This window comes from Microtus ochrogaster, unplaced genomic scaffold (genome assembly GCF_000317375.1).
Source record: "Microtus ochrogaster isolate Prairie Vole_2 unplaced genomic scaffold, MicOch1.0 UNK1, whole genome shotgun sequence".
Classification (NCBI taxonomy): domain Eukaryota; kingdom Metazoa; phylum Chordata; class Mammalia; order Rodentia; family Cricetidae; genus Microtus; species Microtus ochrogaster.
In genome coordinates, this window is record NW_004949099.1 from 33393010 (window position 1) to 33419556 (window position 26547).

The 26547-nt window shown below is 46.2% G+C and overlaps 1 protein-coding gene across 2 annotated transcripts in view; it reads left to right on the forward strand.

The window, feature by feature from the left end:
* Dcp1b (decapping mRNA 1B) overlaps positions 1 to 24599 on the forward strand; it is a 43302-nt gene extending 18703 nt beyond the window's left edge. Inside the window, exons 4-9 of one of the 2 annotated variants that reach the window (XM_005365089.3) lie at positions 6999 to 7065; positions 8923 to 9058; positions 13839 to 13967; positions 16151 to 17026; positions 19265 to 19510; positions 21620 to 24599. In XM_005365089.3, the coding sequence (XP_005365146.1) occupies positions 6999 to 7065; positions 8923 to 9058; positions 13839 to 13967; positions 16151 to 17026; positions 19265 to 19510; positions 21620 to 21700 (1535 nt within the window). In that variant the 3' untranslated portion in view covers positions 21701 to 24599. The remainder of the gene's footprint in view (positions 1 to 6998; positions 7066 to 8922; positions 9059 to 13838; positions 13968 to 16150; positions 17027 to 19264; positions 19511 to 21619) is intronic. The other variant, XM_005365090.3, reaches the window with a different exon arrangement.
* The last annotated feature ends 1948 nt before the right edge of the window (positions 24600 to 26547 follow it).

The following is a 26547-nucleotide window of genomic DNA, read 5'->3' on the forward strand; positions in this document are numbered from 1 at the left end:
CCTCTGATGTGCTCCTCCCATTAGTGGCACAGAGCCTCTGATTGGCTCCTCCCATTAGTGGCACAGAGCCTCTGATTGGCTCCTCCCATTAGTGGCACAGAACCTCTGTGCCAAACTTCATCAGCTTTTCAGTGATCTACTGATGGTTTTGAGTTAAACTGCCTCAGCAAAGCTGCACTGTCATCATCAAATGCTGGATTAAATCATCTGACTCAAATATGAAGAAGTCTGTGCTTTGGGATTTTTTTTTTTTTTGAGGAGAACAATTTTTGACCTAGAAAAATGTTGTTTTATGTTCATCTTTAAGCATCACAAACTCTGAGACAGGACTTATTCCCCTTTGTTGACACTCATTTATGATAACAGCATTTCAGGGTTATTGGAATAATTAAGGTAACTTAGGTGTACGTAAGCTCAAGGTTATCGTTACCACATGTGACAAGCCTGTGTGTGTCATAGTTGTTAGCTGCACCCAATCCTAGTGATTGTGTATAAGGAAGAGAACTGTGTTCTTGGTCTCCCAGTTGCCAGTGGGAGTAGTAGGCAGGCAAGAAGAATGATGGGTAGAACTGTTGCGATCATAAACACACATAAAATAAGTACATTGGTGCCTGCCCAGCTCCAGGTCAATGGAATATGTCTTTTCTAGAAACTCACATCTGAGTGGCAAAGTCCTGTCACTGAGACTTACACCTAAGAATAACAAAGTCAACTCTCAGCAATGTTAGAAGACTATACAGGCTTCTGAGGAGCAGCTGCCTGCTCTCTGGTAGCGTGGGTCCTTTGGCAGAAGACTCCTGCCTATCTGGTCCATGGTTAGTTAAGCCAGAACTGATATTAACCATGGCAAGCATTATTGGTAATGAAGTCTTTGGTAGACACTGATAGACTGACTATACTCACTGCTCTCTGTCCTGCATTGTCGGAACCTCCAGGAGCTGCGGTCTGAGCTGGGGAGAGATGTGTAGATGCCTAAGTAGCTTTTAGTGCAAGGTTGCACAGAAAGACCGGAGTAAAGAAAAAGCACGAAAGTTTATCCCTGGAAGAGTGAAGAAGATAGGATGCATTCTCAAGAATAAATGTTTTAGGGTATCCATTTGGTATTTGGACTCAGATTTTGAAATTTATCAGCAAAATTATGAATAAAGTAGAGATAAACAAGTGGTCAATAAAACAATAAATTGTTCCTATCTCTGTTACTATTAACCTAAGGTTTTCCTAATTCTGAATTTCTTTTAGGTGTGTCTTTATCCTGTTAGACTTCTTAAGAGTAAGTGAAGTAACTTTCCCCTGAGAGAAAGTAAATGTGGAATTTAGTGTCTGGCAAAGATTGCTCTGACCTTGACATGGTGTCAAGTCTCCCTGGTGAGGAGGACAGTGACCTGGAGGAGATTAGGAAGTCTGATGACACATGTAATCTTTGTTATATATGAAGCTTTCTAAACGCTAACTACAACTTTTACTTTTAAAGTAACAAGTTCTTATTGGTGGTTGGAAATGCATATTTTTCAAATTAACATAATTCTTTGGTATAGGGTTTTTGAAATATTTAGTTTTAATAGCATTAGCATTCTAAAAACAGTTTATTTATTTGGAATGGGGAGTTTGTTTTTACTACTCAGGTTTCTACTGTTTGCTCCTAGTGTTCAGTGGTATCATTTAAGAGTAACCGCTTCTCATCGGCTGTGAACCTTCCAGTTTCCGAAGATCATGGGTCAGGACTGCTGATTTGTGAGGTGCAGTAAAACTGTGTCATATGAAGAGAACCAGACCCAGGGCCAAAGATAACAGTGCTATGTGGCTGCTCTGGGGCCAGTAAAGATTTTGTTTTACAAGACGTGTCCGTGTTTGGTCAGTAAAGCCAGAGCGGAAGGTGAATGAAAGAGCATTACGTTAAAGACACGGAAGGGCGCGCCAAAGGGACGCGGAGTTTGTACAGCGTTCCAGGTGGGAGAAGGGGCAGAAGATTGGGGCTGATGCGGAGCCAGCAGCCACAGCCTCAGTTCCCCGTCTGTGGACCCAGGACCCAGGCCTCAGGTGCCGCTCTAGAGCTTTCTGCTGTAAACACTGCAACGGATACAAGTCTCCCCTCCCTCTCTCCTTCCCTTTCTCTCTCCCTCTCTTCCCCCTCCCTCTCCCTCCCCCCACTCTCATTTCCTTTCTTATTCTGAAAGTCCCGGCCAACTCTACAAATTTCAGATAACCCACAAAGTAAGATAACTGTGAGGTCGCGGCCAGCCTGGACTGCGCAGTGAGTAGCTTTCCAGCCGTGGCTACAAAGCGAAGCCCTGTCTCAGAGCAAAGCGCTGGCTCCATGGGTAAAGGAGCTGCTGCTGTCCAGGCTGCTGACCCGAGTCCCTTCCCTGGCTGGTTGTCCTCTGACCTCCCGCACACGGTGCACCTTTGTGCCCACACACATGTACACACAAATAAACAAAATGTTGTCAAATGAGAAGAAGCCCAAACACAGACTAATTTCAGTCTTTCCTAGGCAAGCTTAGACGTCAGATCAAAGCATGTAAACGTTTCTTGAGACTTTGTGTATCAAATTTGGAGGTCCGTCGGGCATATTCTAGACAATATAAGTTCAACGCAAAAATCCTTTGGTTGGCTCATGAGTCTTGTGTTGCCACAGAGGCTCCTGTGAGGGGAGTCCCTGAGCTGCGCACTCCTAGTGGCTGTCTCTCCTCTAAAACGTGTTAAGACTTTCAGAAGGGTGGGTGCTATGTGTGTGCTTCCTCCAGCCTCTCGGAAGTAAACTCCTTCAGCATGGCCAAACAAACAACAGCTCGAACTGGGTAAATGAGACAGTAAATTAAAAAAAAAAAAAATACTGTATTTGAACAAAGTCCACTAAACAGGTGTTTACACCAGTTATACACTGGGCTAGAGATTACTACTACTCCATTCATTTGAGGAAGACCAGAACGTAGTGGGGTCTGAGAGACTCACATTGTTTTGAGTTATGCTCAAATGCCCCTCGTTTGCAGATCTGATGTCTGCCAGGTTCCCAGTAGAGAGAACTGAGAGCGTTCAAAGTCAAATGAATGGCCCGGCCCTTTTACAGGAGTAAGGGAAAAGGGAAAAGGAAGGAAGGGGGGAGGGAAGGAGAGAGGGAGGGAGGAAGGAAGGAAGGAAGGAAGGAAGGAAGGAAGGAAGGAAGGAAGGAGAGACGGAAAAGGAGGAGGCTTGCAGGTGAGGAAGCATAGTAAAACCAGACCTCCCATTTAAAGTCTGCTCTACATCCCTTAATGCCTGTTTATACACTTAGCTATATAGGTATATGCTTTCTTCTAAAATCTCAGCCTTGATCCTTATTAAATGGTTTTGAGTTGGAAAATACTTGGCATGAAATAGGGAACAAAGGGTCAATGTCTCAAAGGGTCATATGAAATGAAAACATTTATTAGGAGCACAAATAGGATGAGGCGGGTCCTATTCTTATTCATCCAGAGTGAACTGCTGTGCTGTACTAATGGGAGTCAGTGACTGCAGGTGAGGGTGGGCACTGAAGTGACATCTGATACCGCCTCTAATGGCCACTTGATTGGCTTTCCGGGTTCCTACTGAAGAAACTAAAGAATTGTCGCCATTATCAAGTTCAGTCAGCTTGCTCACCCTTGTCTGTATGTGCCCACACAACCCAGACGTGGGCTGGAATATGGAGGGTTTGCACTCCTCAGTCTTTCTCAAGGAATTGAAAGAATATAGGAGACGGGTATCTTACCCCCAGAAAGTCTGTTTTCTGTGGAGAATTGTCCAAGCATGACATGGGGAAAGGGCAGTGCCAAGCAGACCTCACCCAGTGCGGCGGGAGGTCTCAGTTAAACCCAAGGGTTGCATAGACAGGCAAGAGCACGTGCTGGGGAGCCTTTAAGGTCCTGTTTCAGGGGGATGCTCAGCAGGCTCCCCTTTTCTTACCTCCAGGAGAGATGTAGAAACAGTTGAGTTGAGCTTCGCGAACCACCTTGCCCTTGAACTTCCCCTCCGTTTCCTCAGACTGGTGACTGGAAAGTGGCTGGTATGGGGGGGTGGACGGCTGAACAAAGGCTCGAATCATTGTGACTTGCAGTTGGCTGCTAGCCGCTACTTTCACGACTAAACAATTATCCCACTTGTAATTTTCCCCCTGTACTTTTTAAAAACTCAGAACCAACTTCTGTGGCCACCTTGGAGGGCCATAAAAGCTCACAGGGCCCGAGCGCTCTGCTGTGAACTCCGGCTTCAACTTTCAGGTTTGGGATTCTGAAAGCGCGCCTCCTCTAGCGGTTCTCCTCTGCGGCCTCGGTCTGCCTGTGCCGCTGCCTTCAGACCTGTGCAGAGACAAGCCCTTCCCCGGTGGAGCCCTTGGATGGAAATGTGAGGCAAATGGCTTCTGTCAGCCTGTCAGCTCATCACCTCCTGAAGGCCTGACGAGTCCTGGTCTTTGTGTATCACCACAAGCTGTCTGGCACAGCCTCTTGTGTGGAAGGGTGATAGGCCTGGTGGGGGTGGAGGCCTGGGCCCACGATGCGGAGAACCGGAGCTGGAATGTGCACTTCCATGGATGCACAGTGCCGCTGAGCTGCAAAACTATTTTAAGGAGAAGAAAGCACAGGCCCAGTCCTCTATCTTGGTGCTCCTTTTAGTAGCCAGGAATGCTGGGAAATTTGTGTTTTATCGTCCCCTCTCCTTGCCTGTTTAAACCTATGTTCAAGCTAAACGTTAACTGGATAAAGACAGTTTTTCAGATGATCCCATTTGAATGGTAAAAACCATGTTGCCTCATAGATAAACCTCCATGAGGTACTAAATCACAACCCTGGTGTTTCCCTCATTCCACTTTAACATTCGAGGGTTTTCTGTTGTGTTTCTGCCCTAAACCTGTGTGTCAGCATCTCATGCTAATGAAGATGTCGGAAGGCTTTTGCTCATGCCAGCAGTTTCCCTGGCATCCTGCCCTTAATGGAACTGTAGTTCTGTATGTCAGATGTCACACAGGAGCAAGAATGGCACCTGGAACGCTTGTTAGTGTAGTTTCCCACAAAGACACACATTGCCACCTTCTCTGCCTCTGGGCTTTAGTTTCTGATTGTACCGTGAGTTTCTGACTTGCCATTTTGGAAAATTTAGTCCCCCAAAAAGGAAAGATTTCACTGTGGTCAGACGGTTCAAATGGTCTACCACACCTGTTGTAACAGAGACAGAGAAGTCAGGTTCATGGGACTCAGTGCAATCCATGTAGATTCCTTACGGGCTGACTGCTAGTGATCCATGTAGAACCCTCATGGACTGAGAGTCAGTGATCCAGCCTGACCTTCCAAGAACAAGAGGACAGGGGTCTTTAGGGACTCTGAGTGGGAAGTGACTTCTGGTAGATGGGAAGTAGCCTTAAATCTCAGTTTCCAGAATAACATTTAATCTTGACGCTAAGGTCTTATTTTGATGTGAAAGCACTGGGCACATTGAATTGAGAACAGGGATGTTCTCGTTTTTCCTAGATTTGTCATAGCGCTGTGGATGGATGTGTGTGTGTCTCCATTGCAGAGAGTGACCTGGTTGAGAAAGCCTAGGGTTTCATCTTCATTTGCCCCTTCCACATGTAGGTGTCTGAGGTCAAGGTTCTGCATACACGGTGGAGTGATGGCTCAGGGATAAGAGCATTCTGCTTTTCAAGAAAGCCAGATCTGGTTCCCAGCACCCACATCTGGAAGCTCAGCTACCTGCAGCTCCAGTTCCAATGGATCTGACACCCTTTCTGGCCTATGCGTGTGTGTGTGTGTGTGTGTGTGTGTGTGTGTGCGCGTGCGCGCGCACGCACGCACGCACGCACACACACACACACACACCTTTTAAAAGGATTCTGCATGTACTTGATCAGTTCAGAAATGAAGTTTAAAGCCTCAGTGCTGACTTTGGCAAGTCAGTGATTGCATTCATAAAGCTTCTTTTTGATACCTGCCTAAACTAGCTTTAAAAAGACATTTCCTGTGCTTTTGGATATTTATATCAGTGCTGTCCTAAGGGAGAAAGCTCGTGTCTGGGCACTGGTGAGATAAATGAGCAAAAAAAAAAAAAAAGGTGTTCTTAGACTATCATAGCTATCTTTAAATAAAATATAAGCTTTGAAAGTTTAAATTTTTTGTTTTTCTTTAAAATACTTTTTTGCTAATTGTCATTGCTCTATCATGATATTGCTGCTATTTTCAGTGAAGTTTTTTAATGTCCATGTAGTTTGCCTATTATTTATATGATTATTTGCCTATAAGACCAGCACCTCAACTAGATATTTACAAGTGTGCCCTGCAACTGTGTTAGCCTCCACCACAAAAACGATGGTGCTAGATACATACTAAATTTAATAGACAACTTCTGTGAAAAATTACTAACTGAATCATTTGCAGTCATGCTGCGTTTCTGTTCGCTGCTGAATGACCACACCACAGTCATACCTAACTTTCCAACATTTGCAGATTTTTTTGCATGGCCATTTTAAAATGAAATTTATTTTTAAAATATATTTTTCTAGTTCCCTATCCTAATAACTCACTGCCAATTTTTCAGTTAACATATTCTTTAAAGACAGAGAGGGAAGGAGATTTCTAGGCATAATTTGAGCATCAGGTTTCTGAATATTTAAAAATAAAAATGAAATGTGTTTGTGAAATGTGCAAATGGAATATAGAAACAATGAAGTCTCAAAGCCAAGAAGTTTAGAAATCCTGATCTCATTTTCAATCTGTAGCCACTGTGTAAACAGCGCTTTCCAACCGCCTGTCGAGCCAGAGGCTGCACGTTAGGGAAGCAGGCTTCAGTGTGGGCACAGACTCACTGGCCTTCCAGGACAGATGCTTTTCTTTTTGACGTGGAACTCCAATGACTGGTTTCATTTATGTAATAATAAATTGAATGAATTCATTGCATAGCTAATTATATATTTTCCTCTAAGACAGAAAGGGAACTTCATCGTGTGACTGTGAAGATGCTTATGGCTTGTTCCATGTGTTCTTTTTTTCCAGTGTCCATTTATGGAATTTGGTTTTATGATAAGGAAGAGTGCCAAAGAATTGCAAAATTGATGAAAAAGTAAGTATTAAAAGGCCAAGTGTTTCCTGGTACCCAGAGCTTTGACTCATATTTCTAAGTATGTGAAGCAACTCTAACTTTACCAGGAAGTGTTTCTCAGCCATCATCTTCAACATGATCCCCCAATCACTGGACACTGCTTGCTATTCTAGGCCCACCATCTGCATAAGGTGCCTGATTATTCTTCCCCACGTGCTGTAAGTGGTTAGTTCCATGTGGAGGTTTTCTATGGCATTTTCCTCAATTGTCACTAGGTAGTATTTTCTCTGGATGTGTCCAACCATAAAAAGAGCATTCAGAGTCGTCCTGAAAGGCTGCCCCCAAGCCTTTAATGCCTCCACTTCCTTCCTGCTCTTAAACTGTGTTTGTAATTCAGAATCCCCAGTGCCTCAAAGACCAAGTTCTCATCTCTGGGAAAGTCAGAATTCGTGTTAGTTTAGTAATCAGTCCACAATTTCTCCCACCCTCTCTTACTCTCCCTCCCTCCCTCCCTCTCCCCCTACCCCTTCCCACCCCTTCCTCACAGGCTGGTTCTGAGACTCTCCTGCATCCCATCTGACTTTCCTACTCTTGGCTTCCCTAGTTTGCATCTAACGGAGACCCAGGGTGAGACTGGTGGACTGACCAGTTATGGACTTGGCCGCTCAGTTTTGCTGCTGTTTATGCAAATGGCCAAGAGCCTCAGAATGAAGTGAGTTTTTGCAGCTGGGTGTCTGCCTAGTGCAGCTGATCCCCCACATGAGTGTGGGGCTCTGTCTGCAAAGAACTAGAATTCACTCCTAAATCCAGGGGCATTGAAATGGAAAGATGACCCCTCCCCACTGAGATGAAAAGATGACCCTCCCTGCCCCCAACCAAGAAACTGAAAACCAGGGAACACATTCTTACAAATAAAATTGACTTGTGAAATTCTTGCTTGTGAGAGCTAATTTTAGGCAACCAGCTCAAGTCCCAGATGGTGATTAAGTGTGCTCAAACTGGTATTTACCACCATAACAACTAGTTCCTTAAACATTTCATGTTGTAAATTGTTCAAGGGATAATAATAGCAGGATTTCATATGGATTAAAAAATACCCTGTTGCCCAGCCAAGAGGTCACGGTAAGCTGGTAGCATCTGTAGTGACTGCCTAACAGCTCAGGCAGGAAAATGATTGATTTTTACCAGCAATGAGCAGTTGATTCGTGAGGACTCAGATCCCTTCTCTAGTTAGAATAAACTCTCCCGATAGCTTCCCAGGTCTTACTTTACCATTAACTTCGTGGCTTTAACAAAAGAATTGTAGCTGAAATTCAAAGCAAGCAAAGAGGAAGGTTTTGGTTTTGGTTTGTTGTTTTGTTTGTTTTCCTGCAGCACATAAGACCATGTGGTCAGTGTTAGCATGGGACCTTTGTGGTACCTCCAAACTACCAGAGAACTGCAAGATGCAAGGTGGTCCAGTCCACCTTGCTTGACCTCCAGGTATTTGGGGAGGAAGAGAATCTGTGCCATGCTGGTCATCCCTGCTGAATGTTTGTTTCTTGTAAGGTTTCTCCCACAGTCAGTGGCAGCTCCGCTACCGAAGTGTGGAAGCAGCTGTGACTGCCATGTCCCACAGTGAGCAGTCTGTGTTTGCCGTTCTCTTCACAGAAGCAGGTGGGGCAGGCTGTCACCCCCAGTCATAGCTTGCTCACTCCTACGCTGGATTTGCCTATGTGGCCAGTTGACTCAAGACCTCATCTCTCATTTTCTGTTTCAAAAGCCTGAGCAGCCTTTCTGAGATGGCTCTGATGGGATGAGAGCACTTGGGAGAGAGCTGGAGTGAGAGCGTTGGTTTTGACTTTAGTTTCCTGATCTTCATTTCCCTTGCTGTTCCAGCCTCACTCAGTGCGAACAGCTGAAGGCCTGTCATGGCGCTGGAGCAGGATCCTCCCCAGTGCGCCTGAGTTCAGGAGAGGGAAGAGAAGTGGATATCTTACAGATGCTCACGAAGGCAAAGGATGAATACACAAAGGTGGGTCTCTGTTCTTCCTTGCGGTCATACTTCACCACAGCGACAAGATCGTCACTGCTGCAAAAGCCAACTGGGGGAGATCGAGAGGTTCACTTTTAGTAGGACTGTAGACTGTTTTCTAAAGTAAAATAAAAGATAGCCCAAGAAGTCAACAGCCTCCACACAAGCAAATCGTATTCAGTTTGAGGACTTAATACATTTACAGTAGCAACATGTAAACAAGTCATGTCTTCATTGGTGGGGCAGGCCCAGAATCCCACAATCTGGAAGCTGAAGCAGGGACGGTGAGTTTCCAACCAGCCTGGACTACAAAGTGAGATTTATCTCAAAACCTCAAAGCATGTGCCCCAGCAACGTGGCTCGGTGGGCAGTGAACCTGAGTTTGATCCTCGGGACCAACATGATGGAAGGAGAAAACGGACTTCCACAAGTAGTCCTCTGACCTCCACACATGCGCTGTGCTGCCCTCCCCATGAATAAATGAAAGGTAATAAAAACTGCTAATCAAGACAAAAGGCATAAAAGTAGACGGAAGTATCTGCCCTGTTGTTAGCTAAGGATTAAGAGGATTGAATGTGGGGGCTGGAGAGGTGGCTCAGTGGTTAAGAGCACTGGCTGCTTTCCCAGAGGACCCGGGTTCAATTCCCAGAGCCCACATGACAGGTCACGGCAGTCTGTAACTCCAGTTCCAGGGGTTCTGACACCTTTGCACCAATGCACATAAAATAAAATTAAATAAATAAAAATTAAAAAATTAAAAATAAAGATTGAATTAAAGCTGTCAGTTCTCTTAAGTCCGAGGTGATTTCTAAATAAATGCCACTGTTTTCTTCTCCTTTTCCAGGAACAGGTGAACTGGTAGAAAGGGGAAAATAGGCAAGAAAGAGTAGCGGGGAACTGGGAGAGGGGTGCTGTAAAAACCAGCAGTATTGACTGGAGATAAAGTAGGGGGTCATGAAGCAGCTGTACTTGATGCTAAAAATTGGTTATGAAAATTTAGGATACTGTGAATTGTTAGAATTGAACATGTAGGATACTGTAGACTGTTGGTATTTATACATAGTACCAGCTAGACAAATAGGAAAGCTGAAGTACAGAGTTCAAACTGTGCCTCAAACCACAACCCAAGAAAAATCTCAGATGTGTAAGAAAATTCAGGTTCCAGAAGAAAACTTACATGGAACTTTTTGCAATCTAGGAAAAAAGAATTATTTTTAACTGTGCCTTAAAACTTAAAACCAATTCATTTCAACTATATAAAAAATTAATATGTTGAAAGTTTTTAAAAATATATAAAAACAACAACAACAAAACAAAAGGCTGGGCAGTAGTGGCGCACACCTTTAATCCCAGCACTCGGGAGGCAGAAGCAGATAGATCTCTCTGAGTTTGAGGCCAGCCTTGTCTACAAACCAAGTTCCAGAACAGCCAGAACTGTTACACAGAGAAACCCTGGCTCCAAAGACAAAAACAGAACAAAACAAACAAGTAAAATGAAATGTAACAAATGTGAAGAAATATTGACACCTAAAAACTAAGAAGTGGGTTAAATCCCCTTAAAATTGAAACATGAAAGATTAACGCTTTCTAGAGAAATAAAATAAAATTGAGAAAAAAAATCTTAGAATTTGGAAGATGTTAGGAATATTTCCTAACTGAGCCTCTCTGCTGGCACAAAGAACTCCAGTCAAACCAGATAAGACCGAATCAAAAATGCCCATGTTTAATGAATGCCACACACTTGGGTGGCTGGGAGCACGGCGGGGGGGGGGGGGGGGGGGGATGATGGGACAGGCGGGAGAGCACATGCAAAACCCGAAACCACGTGTTCCTTCTCTGTGTGGCTGCCTAAATACCCTGTGGGAGTGGTCACAGTTCACATGTGGAGGTCAGAGGACAGCTTTCTGTCTTGTAGGTTGTGAGTTCTAGGAAGGAACTCAGGTCATTGAAGGTTCAGGAACTAAACTCAGGTTGTGGTCCCTTTTCTCACTAGCTGTCTCCTAGGCCTCACACTGGTAATATTCTGTTTACATTCTTCTTGTTAGGTGAACTCCTGGGCTCTGTGGGCTTTCTATGACATGGTCTTTGTGGTGTTCTATAAGGACTTAGAATGGACATCTGCTTCCTGAAAGTGTCTCCCTGCCTCTCCTCTCCTTCCCCACCCACCCAAACAAGATCAGACTTTCAAGGTTATTTTCAAATCCTATCATGTGAGTAGTGCCTGAGCTAACCAGCTAGACATAGGTGGTTCTCTGATTAGCATCGACCACATTAGAAGCCTCCTCCCGTCTGTGCTGTCACCGCTCATACATGCATGTGGGCATGTGGGGCACACACAGACAATGTGCAGACCATCAGTAGAATGGGTCTGGTCTGTAGACGTGAAGAATGGAAACAGTAGTAAGAACACAGGATTTTTCCCTCAGAGTTCTTCTTGTGAAAGGTGTCTCCATTTTTGGACATGTTAAGGAAGACATAGTGGAGATGTTATGAAGGAATTTCATGTCTCTTGGTAAGGCTTAAATGAAAACTTCTGAGATCCCTTCTGTCTCTGGAGCTTGCTGGGGAATTCAGACTTATTTTTAAATTAAGCTTTTTGATTTAATTGAAAAGTAAAATTTGTATAAATTAAGGCATGCAACATGATGTTTTGATGTATATATGCATTGTGGGATGGCTAAATCAAGCTTACATACATAGCATTTTTGCGGTGAGAAAACTTAAAACCTCCTCTCAGCCTAGAAGAGTTGTGCTCTTCCAGATTCCACATGTAAGTGACGGCATTGCTATTTGTCTTTCTGTGCTGGCTTGACTTCACTTAACATAGCTTGTCCACGTGATCACAAATGGCAAGACTACTTTTTCCTTTTTTGAAAATTGAATTGTGTGTGTGTGTGTGTGAGAGAGAGAGAGAGAGAGAGAGAGGAGAGAGAGGTTTCATTTACCCATTGATCTGTTGACACATATTTAATTGATCCATGTCTTGGCTGGATGCCGCAATGAACAAGGAAGTACAGATGTCTCTTGGACATTGCATTTTCAGTGCCCAGAAGTGGGGTTTGTTAGGCCTTCTGGGGTGTGTGTGTGTAGATAGATAGATAGATAGATAGATAGATAGATAGATAGATAGATAGATAGATAGATAGATAGATATAGATAGATAAACCAGGATTCCCTTTGCTCCACAGCCACACCAACACTTCATTATCTTTTGACTTTTTAAAATTAGTTTTATGTGTGTGCCCTTAGAAGTCAGATCTCCTGGAGCTAGGGGTATGGATAGTTTGTGAATGCTGGGATCCAAACCTGTGTCTTCTGGGACAGCAACTAGTGCTTTTAACTTTGAGCCATGTCTCCAGCCCCTCTTTCAGCTTATACATTCTACCTGGGATGACGTGAGGTCTCATTGTAACTTTGATTAGCATTTCCCTGTGATTAGGGTCGTCATTTTGAGTTCAGACCGGGCTGTGTAGTAAAACCCTGTCTCAAAAAAAGGGGAGGAGAAAAGATCTAAGGAATGATGTACAATGAGAGGCAAAGTTACCTCAGCGCGAAGGAAAGGTGGGGAAAGTCAGTTTTCTCCGTTTAAAATAGACAGTCTATAGAATTAACACCATCGTCTTGTAAATGGCAAGAGGGGCTAGCACTTCGTGAGTCAGTGTCTTTGTGTTCTTGCCTTGCTTTGCCTGCCCTGCTCCTAGGAAGACAGCAGTTGACCCACCCGTGCAGCGACACCCCCATCACTGTCGCTCACTTGAGAAGAACGTAAAAATAACATTGTTTGACTTGAAAACAATTCCACACTCTATTCGATTCTAATGCCCAATGGCCAGAGAATTGACGGAACTCTGGAAAAATGTAGGTAGACTTTTGTGTGACTGATCTACAAGACAGGTGCACATGGTGGCACCCAATCCCAGACCTGTGCCCTCGAACAAGAGGATGTGCTCTAATAGCTGGAAAGCCCCTTGGTGCCTGTCACTCCTGCTTTGGCAGACGTGGCTGCTGCTGTTTTCAGGTGTGAGGCAGCTGAAGCAAACACTACAGAGTCTGTAGCATAGAAGGTCCTGTTGTATTGATTTATTTGATGTTTTAACAAAATAAACTGCAACATTATTGCCAGGCTCTTTTGTTATGAGTCCTACTATTAAGCCATTGCATGGTTGGTCAGATTACCAGGTGATAATGAGTCAGTATTTGAAATGATGAGGCTTCTCTCATCTGTTTGTGCAATTCTAATTTGTAGTTCTTGGCTCAGAACACTTCATCTAAATTATTCTGTTTATGCAAGAAGCCATCTAGGAAATAAAGATGGTGTTAGCAGTTTTTAAATCAGCAGTTTGGGACAGCATTTCTTGTGGCCCATACAGGTTTAAATGCTTGGGTTAAACATTTGTAGCAGCTCCCTGTACTCTACTCTCTATTATTTCTGTGATTTCTCACCATGGAAACCTATTAGGCTGGTTGTCTTAAAACTTCTTAAGCAAACAAATAGCCTTCCAACTGTCCAAGAGCGTGTGAGTCCTCAGCGCTCACTGACGTTAGTGCTCGTATTTTAGGGCAATGAATTACACACACACACACACACACACACACACACACACACACACACACACACACATTTGTAGTTGACTTCTACTCAAATATAGTTCCCATCAGAAAAGTAGAAGAGATTATCCTTCATGCATCTACCAATTAGTTAAGCAAGAAAGGGGGTAAGAACACTAAAGCTTCTTTTATTTCCATCACAGATGAAATGTTTGTGTCTTTTCTATTCCAGTGTAAGAGTTGTTCTGAGCCAAAACAGATGACCAGCTCTTCTGCCATCTGTGACAACCCCAAGCTTATCAAGCCTGTGCCTGTGAGACCCAGTAGCAGCCAGAGGCTGCAAGAGCCCCCACCCAACAAGGTATGAGGCTTCTGCTTTTAGTTTCCTTGTTGGTTTGTTTTTGTTTTTTTAAAACATATTTTTCATTTTGGGGATTAAAATATAATTGCATCATTTTCCCCCTTTCCTCCCTCTAACCCTTCCCTTGTAAACTCTCTTTGTCTTCTCTGAAATTCATGGCCTCTGTTTAATTCCTAAATATTATATATTTCTAAATATTTAAGTACAACCTGTTCAGTCCAGATCATTTATTATGTATATGCATATAATGTTACTCATATATACATGTTTTCACGGCTGACTATTTGGTATTAGATAACTAATTGGTGTGCTCTTTCCTGGAGGGGAGACAATTTCTCCTGCTCCCAGCATTTCTTAGGTACCTGTAGCTCGTTGTCTAAGAGGGAGACCCCTGAGGTCACCCCTTCCACGTCAACTCTTTGTCTAAGAGGGGGACCCCCGAGGTCACCCCTTCCACGTCAACTCTTTGTCTAAGAGGAAGACCCCTGAGGGTGCCCCCTTCCACATCAGCATGCCTCTGTTGCTATCATGCCACTGTTCACGAGAGTTAGGAAATGAAGACAGCTAAATGTCCTTCAGCTGACGCATGGATAATGAAAATGTGGTGCATGTACATGATGGAATACTGTTCAGCTGTAAAAATCTGAAATCATGAAAAATTTTGGTAAAATGTTTAAAACTGGAAAAGCTAATATTGAGTAACCCAGACCCAGAATGACAGACGTTACATGTTCTCTCATCTGAGGCTCCCAGCCCCAGATCTCCCAATCTGGGTATACAACCTGGAGTAACTACAGAAACCAGGGAAACCCTGTGCTTATCTGGGGTCCCTCTGGGAGTCTCAGAGAGCTTTTCCCACGTACTGCAGGGGAGGGCCTGGCGTTGCTGAAGGACACCCAAGGTCAGTGGACAAGGGCAGAGTCTTGTTGCATTGTGAGTCTGAACTGTGGGGCACGGGTGCTCTTCCTCAGGGACTGTTGAATTTACCACATGCTGGGCTTGTGGCTCGTGAGCTGAGTGAGACTCCTTAGATCATATATTATTAAAACATGTTTCTGAAGAACCATGTTTTCTCTAGTTCCATGCATAAACCTCTGGGTCCATATTCTGGGCTAGGTATCTTCTCGGACACTGGAGGAGCAGCCACCACGGCAGCGCTATCATATGTAGCCTGTCTGAGCACTACACTGTACCAGCAATGCCAGCATGGGTGTGCAGCATGGCTTGTCTACTCTGGATTAGCTTGGGCCAGGGAGTAGTCAAAGCCCCCCAGGCCTGAGGCGGTGTGTGAGTTCTGTGCTATTCAGAACAGGTAGCTGAGACAAAATCTGCCGATGAGCAGGGTCCATTGTTGCCTGTGAAGAAAAGGTGTCTGTTCTTCCATCGTTACTCCTGCGTAAAGAGATGGTTTGCAAGGAATTGGTTTAAATCATTTCTGAAAATGAGCATGAGCCAAAGACATAAAATCTTGTTTTGAATTTTTCAAAAAAGAAGTATTTCCTAACTTATTTTAGCTTTCCGTTACTTTCCATGAGAATTTATTTCATTTTAGCAGTTAAACCAAGCTTGTACTTGGACTTTAGAGCGGAGCTTCTGTTTTTAGGCAGAAGGTGTGGAAGGAGGACCAGCTCCGGGGCAGGAGGGCAGGAGGGCAGGCGTGGAGGAGTGGCCAGGCATTGTACACATCTGGTCCCGTGCGTCAGATTAAAATCCTCATTTCTTTCTAGCCTTAGCTCTCTACAGTTCTGTGGAAAGCAACCAGGAGCCCAGAGCTCTTACCATCTGCTTGTCTCTAGTACCTTTTGTTCTCAGCGAGCCTAGATGGACCCTGGCTGGAGAGATGGCTGTAGAGATTGCACATGTAGCTTGTGCAGTCTTGGGCTATACAGTGTCATTTGTCCCCTAATCTGTGAGCTGCAGACCCGTCAAGGATCACATGCATGTCTTATCAAGTGAGCAGAAACTGGTGTAACGGCAGCCTTGGGGGCCGGGAGGGGAGAGTGCTGTGCAGATATTAAACATTTCAGAGGTCTCAGGCTTTTCGAGTTAATAAATTGCACCTCTGTCATTGATCCTTTGTAAACAGAAGAAACCATCAGTTAGCTGAGTTATGCTTCACAGTCTCCCGCTCCCATAACCAAAGTATGTGAGCCTATTTTTGGATATCTTTTTTTTCCCCCCAGACCTCGGACCCTGAGCCCCAACACTTATCTTTGACAGCTCTGTTTGGGAAACAAGACAAAGCTCCCTGTCACGAAACTCTGAAATCTTCCCAGACCTTCGTCCACCACCATCACCACCACCTCCACCACCACCAGCATCAGCAGCAAGAACAGCTTCTAGTTCGTCAAGGAGTCACATGCTCCCTGCCCTATGAAGAGCCCAGAAAGCTCTCACTCCCAGTGGAGAAGCAGCTATGCCCAGCCATTCAGAAACTAATGGTCGGAAACACAGGGCTGCACCTGCTGCCACAGCACCCTGAACAGTGGCCCTGTGAAAGTGGCAGCCCCAGTCATGTGGGGGGAGTTCCTCCCTGTACTGTCCAGCTGGGGTCCCCCTGGAACGGTAGGACTGCCTGCTGTGCACAGAGCACTGCCCGCTGTGCCCAGAGCACTTGCAGAAACCACAAGCTACTAGAGCAGCTTCAAGGTGCCTCTGGGGCAGCGCACAAGTGTAAGCCCTGTGCACCTGCCAGGCTGTCTGCAGCCACTCAGGTGACTCCGGGCCAAAATGCAGCCCAGTCACAGCTGGTATACTTCGGCGGTCCCCTTCCTCCTCCCACACCAGGACATGAAGCTCTCAGGAGGGAGCAGTGTGCACTCCCAGCACACGTGCTGCCCTTCTCTGGCAGCCAGGAGAGCAGCCCCAGTGTGCTCCCCACTCAGGAGCTGCTGAGAAAGCTCCAGGCCGTACATCAGGAGCAGCAGCTCCAGGCGGTCCCCCGGCCAGCCTTAGCAGCCAGGTTCCCCATGTCAGCCCAGGGCTCAGGGACAGAAAAGCCCTTGGAAGCCTGGGCCAGCAAGACATCCAGCATGGAGAAACAGGCTCCTCCTCTGCAGGTAAGTATGTTCTGGACGATCGCTGCCATAGTAATGCATTGGGCTTTGTTCTGCTATGGGGAGCGTTTCCATCGAGAACAGCTACCCACAGCCCCCTTGGTGTGTCTCTTTGTCTTTCACCTTGCCTGGAAAGAGAAGCTTCTCTCCTCTTACAGTCTGGTGTCCTCTGCCATTTAGAGGTGGTTGTAAAGTTCAGTCTTTACCATGTCATGAGCCCCCTGAAGACCAGCCCAGATGTGACTATGACGACCCATGGCAGTTGGCACTAACATTTTGGAATGGAAACACCTGACTGATTTTGTTTTCATCCTATAGTTGATTATTGCTTGCTCTTTGACTCGATGTATGATTCTGAGTGCTTCTACATACATGTTAGTCGCCACCTTACTACACAGTAGTAGAGAAAGAGGACTCCACATCCAGCAGCCACGACCTTGCAGGTTTCTGAAGTAAACAACATAGCAGTAAAGGTGTTGCTGTTTTTATCACCTTCTAGGTGATCAGTATTGTGAAGACCAGGCAGAAACACGTGTACCACCCACAAACTGCCTGAGAAGGGAACACTGTCATTTCTAGAAATAGCGTGTCTTTCTGGGAGGATAGTGGTCTGTACCCGTCAGCACCTGGGACAGTCAGGAACCAGAAGCCAGGGTCTATTGATCTTCTGCCTATAGTGGCATCTGAGGGTCTGACCAGCTCTGTTTCCCTTGGGTTGGCACAGAGTCCCTGAAAACGTGTGCTGACTTTAAAGATCAGAAAGTTATCCCTACTTATTATATATGTGTATGTTTATGTAAGTATATATCTACACATACATACATATATAAAAGACTAACGGTGTGACATGTATACATATTATATACATGCATATAATATGTATATATACATAATGTATATATGTCACACTGTTGGTCTTTTTGATAGGTTTTATCACATAGTAGCTCCTCAAAAATTGTTCACATTTTTTTTAAACAAGGGCCCATGGCACAAACCGTGTATGTTTGGGTATGTGAACCAGGTCAAGGCATTCATCTTTATGAAATCCCAAATGCAGGTACTTTCTGTTGCACACTGAGGCTTTGTCCTCACTCTCAGTGCACCGCAGGCTGTTGGCCCCTTTTAAATGGCTGCTTTCATTTCTCTTCGCTGATTTAAAATAAGAAAACTGGGGCTAATAATCAGACTTAAATTTCTGCATATACAATTCTTTGTTTTTAGTTCTCACAAATGTCAGGAACCAAATAAGGAGTGTGTGCATTCTGCCAGCCCACGCTGTGCCCCTCCTCCCTCTGGGAGCATCAGCTCTCAACACCTCTCCTTGGGATAGCAAATAGGGAACGCTAAAAGAAACAAGAGCCTGTCTTCTTCTGGGCCGTTTTCTGCCCCCAAAGATGCCAAGGGAGTGATGATAAAATTATAGCCACATCTAAATTGCTGCCTCTCTGCTTCCTTCTCATGAGTGTTGGAGTGCTTGGAGGCTGTGAAATAAGGTACTTTCTGTCACCTGAGTTAGAGACACATGGTAGCTGTAGGAGTCAGTCAGACCCAGTTCAGAATGTCACTTGCATAATTGGGAAAGCCATTAGAAAACTTAGTTTTAGACCTGCCAGCCAAGGGAATTAGATAGATTCAGCAGACAGATGGGTCATGGTGCTCCAGGCTCCATGTGCCCGTGCCTTGCTCTTCATCCCATGATCTAGCCCCTCATCTTCACCCTTTCCCTGTCTCCATCCCCATGCCAGCCAGGAGAAGCAGAAGGCATGCTCTCTGTAGAAACGCAGAGAAGGACCAGAGGGGGCAAACCCACAAGTCACAGCTCCTCCTAGTCCCAGGGGAGGTGTCTCCTTGAAGAGCTAGGGTTGGGAGCTGTGTGTGCATCTGACAAGCACATGCTGCCACTCCCAAAGGTGAGGGGACCTCGGAGGGCAAGGCAGTGGACAGCAGGTGCCGAGCAAAGCCGGCAATCTTAAATGCATGTTACCTGAAAATGAAACTCTCACCAGGTGTCTAGCTTCATACACAGAGGTCATGGCATCACAGGGGGTTCCAGGGTTGTCTAGTAGCCACTGAGGATGGAACAGGAACAGATCTGTCTGCCGTTCCCACCCACGGGATGCGGGATGGTTCCAACCAAGCACTCCTCTGCCGCCATTGTGAACAGGGTCTTTTATCATTGGAGCTCCGCTTTGTGGGTTGTTTCCTAACCCTGTCTTGTGTGCATGTCTTTGCTGTAAGCAGATCACCTCAGCTCAGTGTATCCCTGCTCCAGTGACTTCTCTGCTGATGCCCCCTGTGGTTTTCACACAGTCCACCTGTGCCCCATTGAGGGAGACTGAATCCGGGCTCATGCCCCTAGGAGGCCAAGAACTTCCTGCTGCCTCCTCCAGCCTCCTTTTGCCCCTACAGAACTGGGAATCCTCCACTGTGGCCAGCAGGCCCCTCACCAGGCTGCAGCTCCAGGAGGCACTGCTGAACCTCATCCAGGTAAGGCTGTTGACCTAACAGTGGGCCCCATGACAGACTAAGTTGACTGATGCCTTCTTTGGATGTCATAAAAGTAACCCCCACACACACCAACACCTTCTAAACAGTTAACTGATGATATTTAGAGTACTACTTGGGGTATGATATGTGTCAAGACTTCAAGAGATTTGTGACTTGCAGGAACAAGTCAGGCCTCCTAGCTACCAGCTGCAGAAAGGAGGGAGCATGTGATGGATGCCTGGCCCGCCAGGGTACTCTGGGAGCTCACTGTTGGGAACAAGCTCAGAGCCATCTTGGGCAAGCTGCAGGTATAAGCTGCACCATCTACGACTGCTGTGAACATAGCTCAGCTATGGTTTTGAAACCCACTGCTCACCAGAGGATGGAATGATAGAACACCTTATCAGCCGCACCTTGGGTGTCTCTGCTAATACAGTGATAGGAACTCATACCCAACTGTGGGCCATGCACTATTTTAAGCTTAATAATTCACTCAGTGCCTATAGGAAACCCTATTAATATGGGCCAGTGAGATCAGGTAAAGGTACTTGCCACCAAGCCTGATGACTCCCCTAATGGAAGAAGAGAGAATGTTGTCTTTGACCACATGACCACATGCCTCCACACATAGCCCACCACACATATGTACACATACACACACAGAATAAGTATAAAAAATTTAGACCCTCATATTTGATTCTACAGACAAGGAAACCGAGGCTTGTGTTGGTCTGGTGTTACCCTGAGCCTGCTTGCAGAGTTCACGTCAACTGTTGTGTGGACCATGAAAAGTAATGTTCCGAGAGTAGACCAGCATGTAACGGAGCACGTACGGAGTGAATGATAGGCCTTGGAAAGGATCGTGTCTGAGCCTCACAGAAGCAGACACCTCAGCTAATGTGTTTCAGAATCTTCTTCGCGTGGGCAGTCTTGAAAGTGCAGTGTTCATGGCCAGGCGGCTGCCTGAGGGCAGGCCAGCCGCTGTGGTGTCTGCTTCTGTTGATGTCTAATCCCCAATAGTGAAAACATTTTTAAAATAGTGTTTTAGAGGGAACCCAAAGGACAGTGCCAGAAGGAAGCATCCGAGTCTGGGAGCAGAATGGCAGCCTAGTGTGAGCCCTCCTAACCTAAGTGTGTTACTCATCCTAAACACATGCCACGATAGCAGTATGGCCCACCTGCTCACAATAAGTTCATGAGAATTATAGAGCAAATATCTGTACTTTATTTACTGGAACAGTAAGGGAAACCTAAACGTGTATTTAGATTTGAAAGATTCTTGCTTTTTCTGGCTCATCCCTGCCTGGTCACATTACCCCAAAGCCATGTGTTGTGACTTAGACACGTCACACTTCTTGTTGTGGATACTGTCTTTCTGATAGTGCTAAAAAGTCACTTGGGCGTCTTTGTAGGAAAAGCAGAAATAACATCTCCTTCTTCATGGTGTGAGTGTGTCTGGGGAGGCAGGAGATCGGGAAGGGGAGTGTAGGGCTGCAGAAGCTTCCACAGACTTGAGTGGGTGGGGGCGCCTCTAGAGTTAACCAAGAGAACCATTGCTTAGACCCAGGGTTCTCTCCCCACCTCAGTGAGACAGCGAGCTCAGAGACTATCTGCTGCTGTGCGTTTACCAAAGCCAGAGACTTGCCACAAGTCATGGGAACAGCCATACTGCCTTTGGGAAGGTACCAATGAGCTATGCTGTGCTTAAAATCCCCATGAATGCTCAAAACTGCACAGACATGGGGGCACCCCGGAGGAATTTTAGGAAGGACCAGCCACCTCCTAAGCTGTTGCCAAGGCATTATGACTCATCCCTCCTGGCCCATCTGCACACAGCACAGCTGGCTTCCGCATGGCGGGATTGCTATCTGTGTCGGGTGCTATGAGCACATGGACTTTGCATGCGGACTGTAGAATTCAGCAGCTCTGTCCCAACCTTGCCTCCAGCCCCTTTCCATCCACACGTATAGGCCAACCCTGCTGGCTGTCAGCACGGACAGCAGAGGTAAGAAAGGCACTGAACCCGAGGCCAGTTCAGCTCCAGGCAGGAAGCCTTGGCTTCTGCTGCTCAAGTGACAGTCCCCTGGGCCTGTTGGCTTTGTTTTTCAGAATGATGACAGCTTCTTAAGCATAATCTATGACACCTATCTCTTCAGTGTGACACAAGCGGCCATGAGGAAAGCCACGTAACCAACTACAGGAGAGCAAAGACCGTGAGGGTGGACTCTCTAGGTCCTTCCTGTGGACTGGTGGGACCAAACATGTTTCTGCCTTTTTAACAAAGTATAGTAATACAAAGTAAAATGTTTTTGTACTGTCAAATATCTTGGGGGTTTTTTGTTCCTTGTATTTGAAGAATTCCATCTTCCTGTATACAAATTGAGTGGGTAGATGATTCGAGCTCAGTTCATATAAGATTAAATTTTTCCTACATTTATAAGGCCATTTTAAAAAGAATTTGGGCTCTTCATAGGAGAGGATGTTCTCAGAGCCGTTTATTAATAGCTCAAGCTAAAGAGAGCAATTTCCTGGTGTTAGGCTCTGTGTGCCATGGTGCTCGATAACCACCAGGGGGCAATATTACCCCACAAGTCATCTACTAAGGGTTTCATGAGCTCTTAGAAGTCAACCTTTCATTTGTAAAGCTCTGTTCGGTGTGTTTCGTCTGAGCCTTTGGAGAAAGAATCTTTCTGAGGGCGTTTCTGGCCAGTGTCTATCTAGGAGCTGTCACCAGTGGCCCAAGACATGAAGCAATGGTCACGTTTCTCAATTCAGGATACTCCTTGAGGCCCAAACAGCTCTTGCTTTCAAACAGACACTCAACTCACATTTAGAAATGGTGCTGAAGGGAGGTCGCATGAGAATAGGTAGTGACTATTTGTGGGCAGAAGGTCAACGATTCTCCGAGCTCTGTGGAGTCCTCTGCTGTGTCCTGTGCAGAGATAAGAAGCAGAAGAGCCTGGCAGTCCCCGAAGGGCGGGCGAGTGTGGAAATTGACCCCTGCTGAATATGCACAATGAATAAAGCTTCATGTCTTTACTGCCTTAGATATTCCTGGATTGTAAAAAGATCTTTGGGTTAGTGCTTCCTAGAAGAACCTTATTCTTTCTATGGAGAGTTTAAAATGGAGGCCGGGATGGGGGTGCAGGTTTCCTTCCAACTTCTGATGCCCAGACCAGGACCAGAAGCCTAGCAGCAGGGGACATGACCTGTCCTGTAGGAGGGCTGGCAGGCTTTCCCCTAAGGAAGAATGGCGGACTGAGGAGGAGCTGCCCTCTGTCCGGCTTCGCTGTGCTGTGCTTTGTCCCACATCTGCTGCGTCAGCCTCTGGAAGGGATGCCTCCCGTATGTCATCCCACACTGCTGGAGCCCATAAGTATCTCGCAAACACTCGCCAGTAATTATACCTGCCTCCACTCCACAGTCTCGTAAGGAGAAGGAAGCCAGAGAGACGTCTGTGCTTCTGTGGTCCTAAGTCAGTAAAAACAGCATCACTTTGGTAACATGTCTACTAAAATTGGAGCAATATTAGGCTGGGAATATGGCCCTGTGGAGAGACTTCCCTACATAAGGTTCTGGGCTCAATCCCTAGCACTTAAAGAAAACAAACAGAAAAAAAAATGTGGCTTGGTGATAAATGTAAGCAAAATAAAATCATGGAGAATGTTTTAACATTCTATAATTGCATGTTTAAAGATGCTTCTGCAGCCAGAGAAAGATGAATTTCATTCCTAACATTTCTGATGTATTTGTGTCAATGGGTAGCTTTATTTTATGAAATTGTTTCGCTTTCTTCACATGAATGAGTAAAACTGTAGCAGCAGCAGCAGCTGCTGCCCTTGGCAGAGCAAGCCAGGATGGGAGGTCAGAGGCCATGCAGCCTTTTTAAACCAGTGCTACAGGCGTCTGTTTTGACAAAATGGTGCGTTCTCCATCGTCCATTGTTCTAAGTCATCTTAAAAGCGGCAAGCCAATTCCTTTAGACCAAAGATGGCCACCCGCAGAACAGTCAGGATGGGTGCTTCCCTCCTTACCTCAGCAGGCCAGAGTTGTCTACGGAGCCCCATGGACACAGGAAGAGACAGATCAGAATGGTTTTCTAGGCACCCAGGACTGCTCTTCCCGTGTAAATTTCCTCTTCCTGTGCCACGTCCTGAACCCAAATTCAGCTTCCACTTCATGGTCTCTGTCCCAGCAGCTGTTTTGACCACCTTGGATTTCAGGTAGAACCTGGAATACTGTGGCTAAGGCAGCTTCATCCGGTGCGGTGGGTGTCACCTTGCAGAGCCAGGGGAGTCAGGTGGAACATGAGTGGGGTCCCTTGGCCCTGCCTTCAGCTCCTGGACCAGTCCCTTTATGAGACCCCTTATTCATGAATTAGAGACCTCACGGAGTCCAAAAGACTAAACTGTCATAGTCCAGGGCTACGTGACCGTCATTGGGAGGGACCCACAGCTGCTCAGGGCGGCGGCTCCTAACATCGCCCTGACAGCATTACCTGAGGGCCACCTTGCTGTGTCCCCCTACTTTACTGATGCGGTGGAAGCAGTCTTGTCCCTTCTTTATGAAGGAACTCGTGAACTGCGGCGCTGATGTCACTGTATTCCTGTGTGCGACCCTGGCTTAAGTTAAGTTCCTGTCATTGTGACCTCAAGCCTGAGATGAATCCACTTGAAGGATAAATACTTTCCTTTGGGACACAGTTCCACGGGTTTCAGTGCGTGGCCGGCTGGCTCTGTTGATGTGAGATCTCTTGATGAGAGGTAGAAAGCCAGGGTGGAACAAAGCTTTTACCTTGTGGCAGCCGGGAAGCAAAGAGGAAGAGGAGGTCTGTGCTGGCCAGATCTGTGTCATCTTCACACAAGCTGGAGTCATCACAGAAGAGGAAACCCCAGTTCAGAAAAGGGCTCCCTAAGATAGGGCTGTAGGCAAGCCTGTAAGCCTGGGGGAGGGCCGAGCCCATTGTGGGTGGTGCCATCCCTGAGCTAGTGGTTCTGGGTTCCGGAAGGAAGCAGCCTGAATGAGCCATGTGGAACAAGGCAGTAAGCAGCACCGACCACACCCCCCCCCCATGGCCTCTGCATCGGCTCCTGCCCCCAGATTCTGGCCCTGCTTGAGTTCTGTCTTGGCTTTCTTCAGTGATGAGCTATGATGTAGAAATGCACACCAAATAAACTCTTTCCTCCCCAGCTTGTTTTTGGTCATAGTGTTTCTTCATAGTCATAGTAACATTAATTAAAACAGGGTCCCAGAAGTATCCCCTCCAAGGGCCTGCCTCCCAAGCCTCGTTTCCTTTTGCCCTGTCCACTGCCTCCCAGGAATATCACATATTGGGGACCAAAGCCTTTAACACATAGGTCTTCGGGGGACATTTCAAATGAACACTAGGGCAAGCAGCATTTTAACTTGCTAAGTCAGGGAAAGCAGTACTGTCAATAGTTGTGTAGGCCCCAAACATCCTAAAGACATACCGTTCTACCTCGCCACTTAGACCAGGCAAGGTGGCCACTGCAGGGAGAGAACCTGTGTTTGCATCTTCAAGAACTCTGGCATGATAGCTAGTCCTGCTGCTTCTTGGCCACTTGCAACCAGCTCTTTCCAGCCCTGTCCAGAGCTAGACCTGTAGCTCCAAACAAGACCTCCCACCACCCATAAGGCTCTGGGAAGGTGTCGAAGAGCCAGAGACCAGAGTGAAAGGCTAGAAAATGCCACTGTGTGGACTTGATGGCTATTGCAGCCATTCCATCACAGCTGTAGGTACCCACACTGGCCCACCCCAAGAGGTCCCTATCAGCAGGTCAAGGAAGGGGAGGCGCTCACGGGGCCCCACCCTTTATCTCTGAAATACCAGCTGTGATTAATAGACTCTGGGAGAGGGGAACCACTTTAATCATCTTTAGATGTGTACCCATTGCTGAGCCCAACAGGTACTTCCAAATCCATGGGCACATAGGCGGCCCTGGGATGTCAGGGAGTCACAAGGCAAAAGGAATAGACCGAAACACAGATTTACTGGGAATAGGGTTGGCAGGAACGATAGAAAGTGGCAGTAAGAGTGGTGAGCATGCAATGCACACATGTGAGATTGTTTAAAAACAAATTTAATTCATAAAAAGATAAAATAATAGCGTATAAAGTATAGAAAACTTAGCATTTAAAAAGAGAGCGAGAAAGGCCCAGGGCAAAGCCGCCCAGGCTGAAGGAACTCCCTAAGGACACAAGTTGTTGGTGTCATTCTGCTTTGAGGCCCAGGGACAATTTCCTCTTGAGCAAGATTGGTATGAATGGGAACCAGTACACCTCTCCTCCAGAAACCCCAGCCCTGAGCATCTTAGCCTATCCTGGTCCCTCATGGGTATTAAAGAAAACACACCGGTTTTGTATGGTTGGCTACTTCCCTGAGCCCTTTGTGTGGTGCTAAGGATGGGAAGTGTACATAAAAAAAACGAAGCACTCAGCCCTGGGCCTTGCTGCCTTCAGCCATCAGCACAGAGAAGACAAGCCTGACTGGAGTGTTGGGGTGACACAGACAATGGGGTCCCAGGCTGTGGGGACAAACCTGCTGCTCACACTTGCAGCCAAGAGCCCCTCCCCCTTCCGATAACGTCTGCTTCATCCAGACAGGGCCTTTTTCCCTGTTTTCGGAGGAGTCAGTTTGCTTCCCAGCTTTGGAGGGTTGAGTCACGGCTAAGGTTAATTTATCATTGGCAGCCAGCTGGTTGTAGCCTTGCTTTGTCATGTGAAGTTGGCTGACTGCACGTATCGGGAAGCCTTTCCAGCGTGGTGCTGAATACTTGACTTGCAGATTGCAAACGCTTGGCACTCCGAGCCTCTTACAATTAGGGAGCGAGAGGGGCGGTTACAGATTCTCGGTGTGTTTAACCCAACCTTGCTTATCCAGACAGATTTTTCACCAAATTTAGTTCTGAGTAATGTCTTCCAACAGCTTAGGGCTCTAAGAAAAGTACACAAATAAAAACCATGTGTGAAGACTGTGGTCTTAAACACCAACAGGGGGGAGAACAGCAGATCGCTGT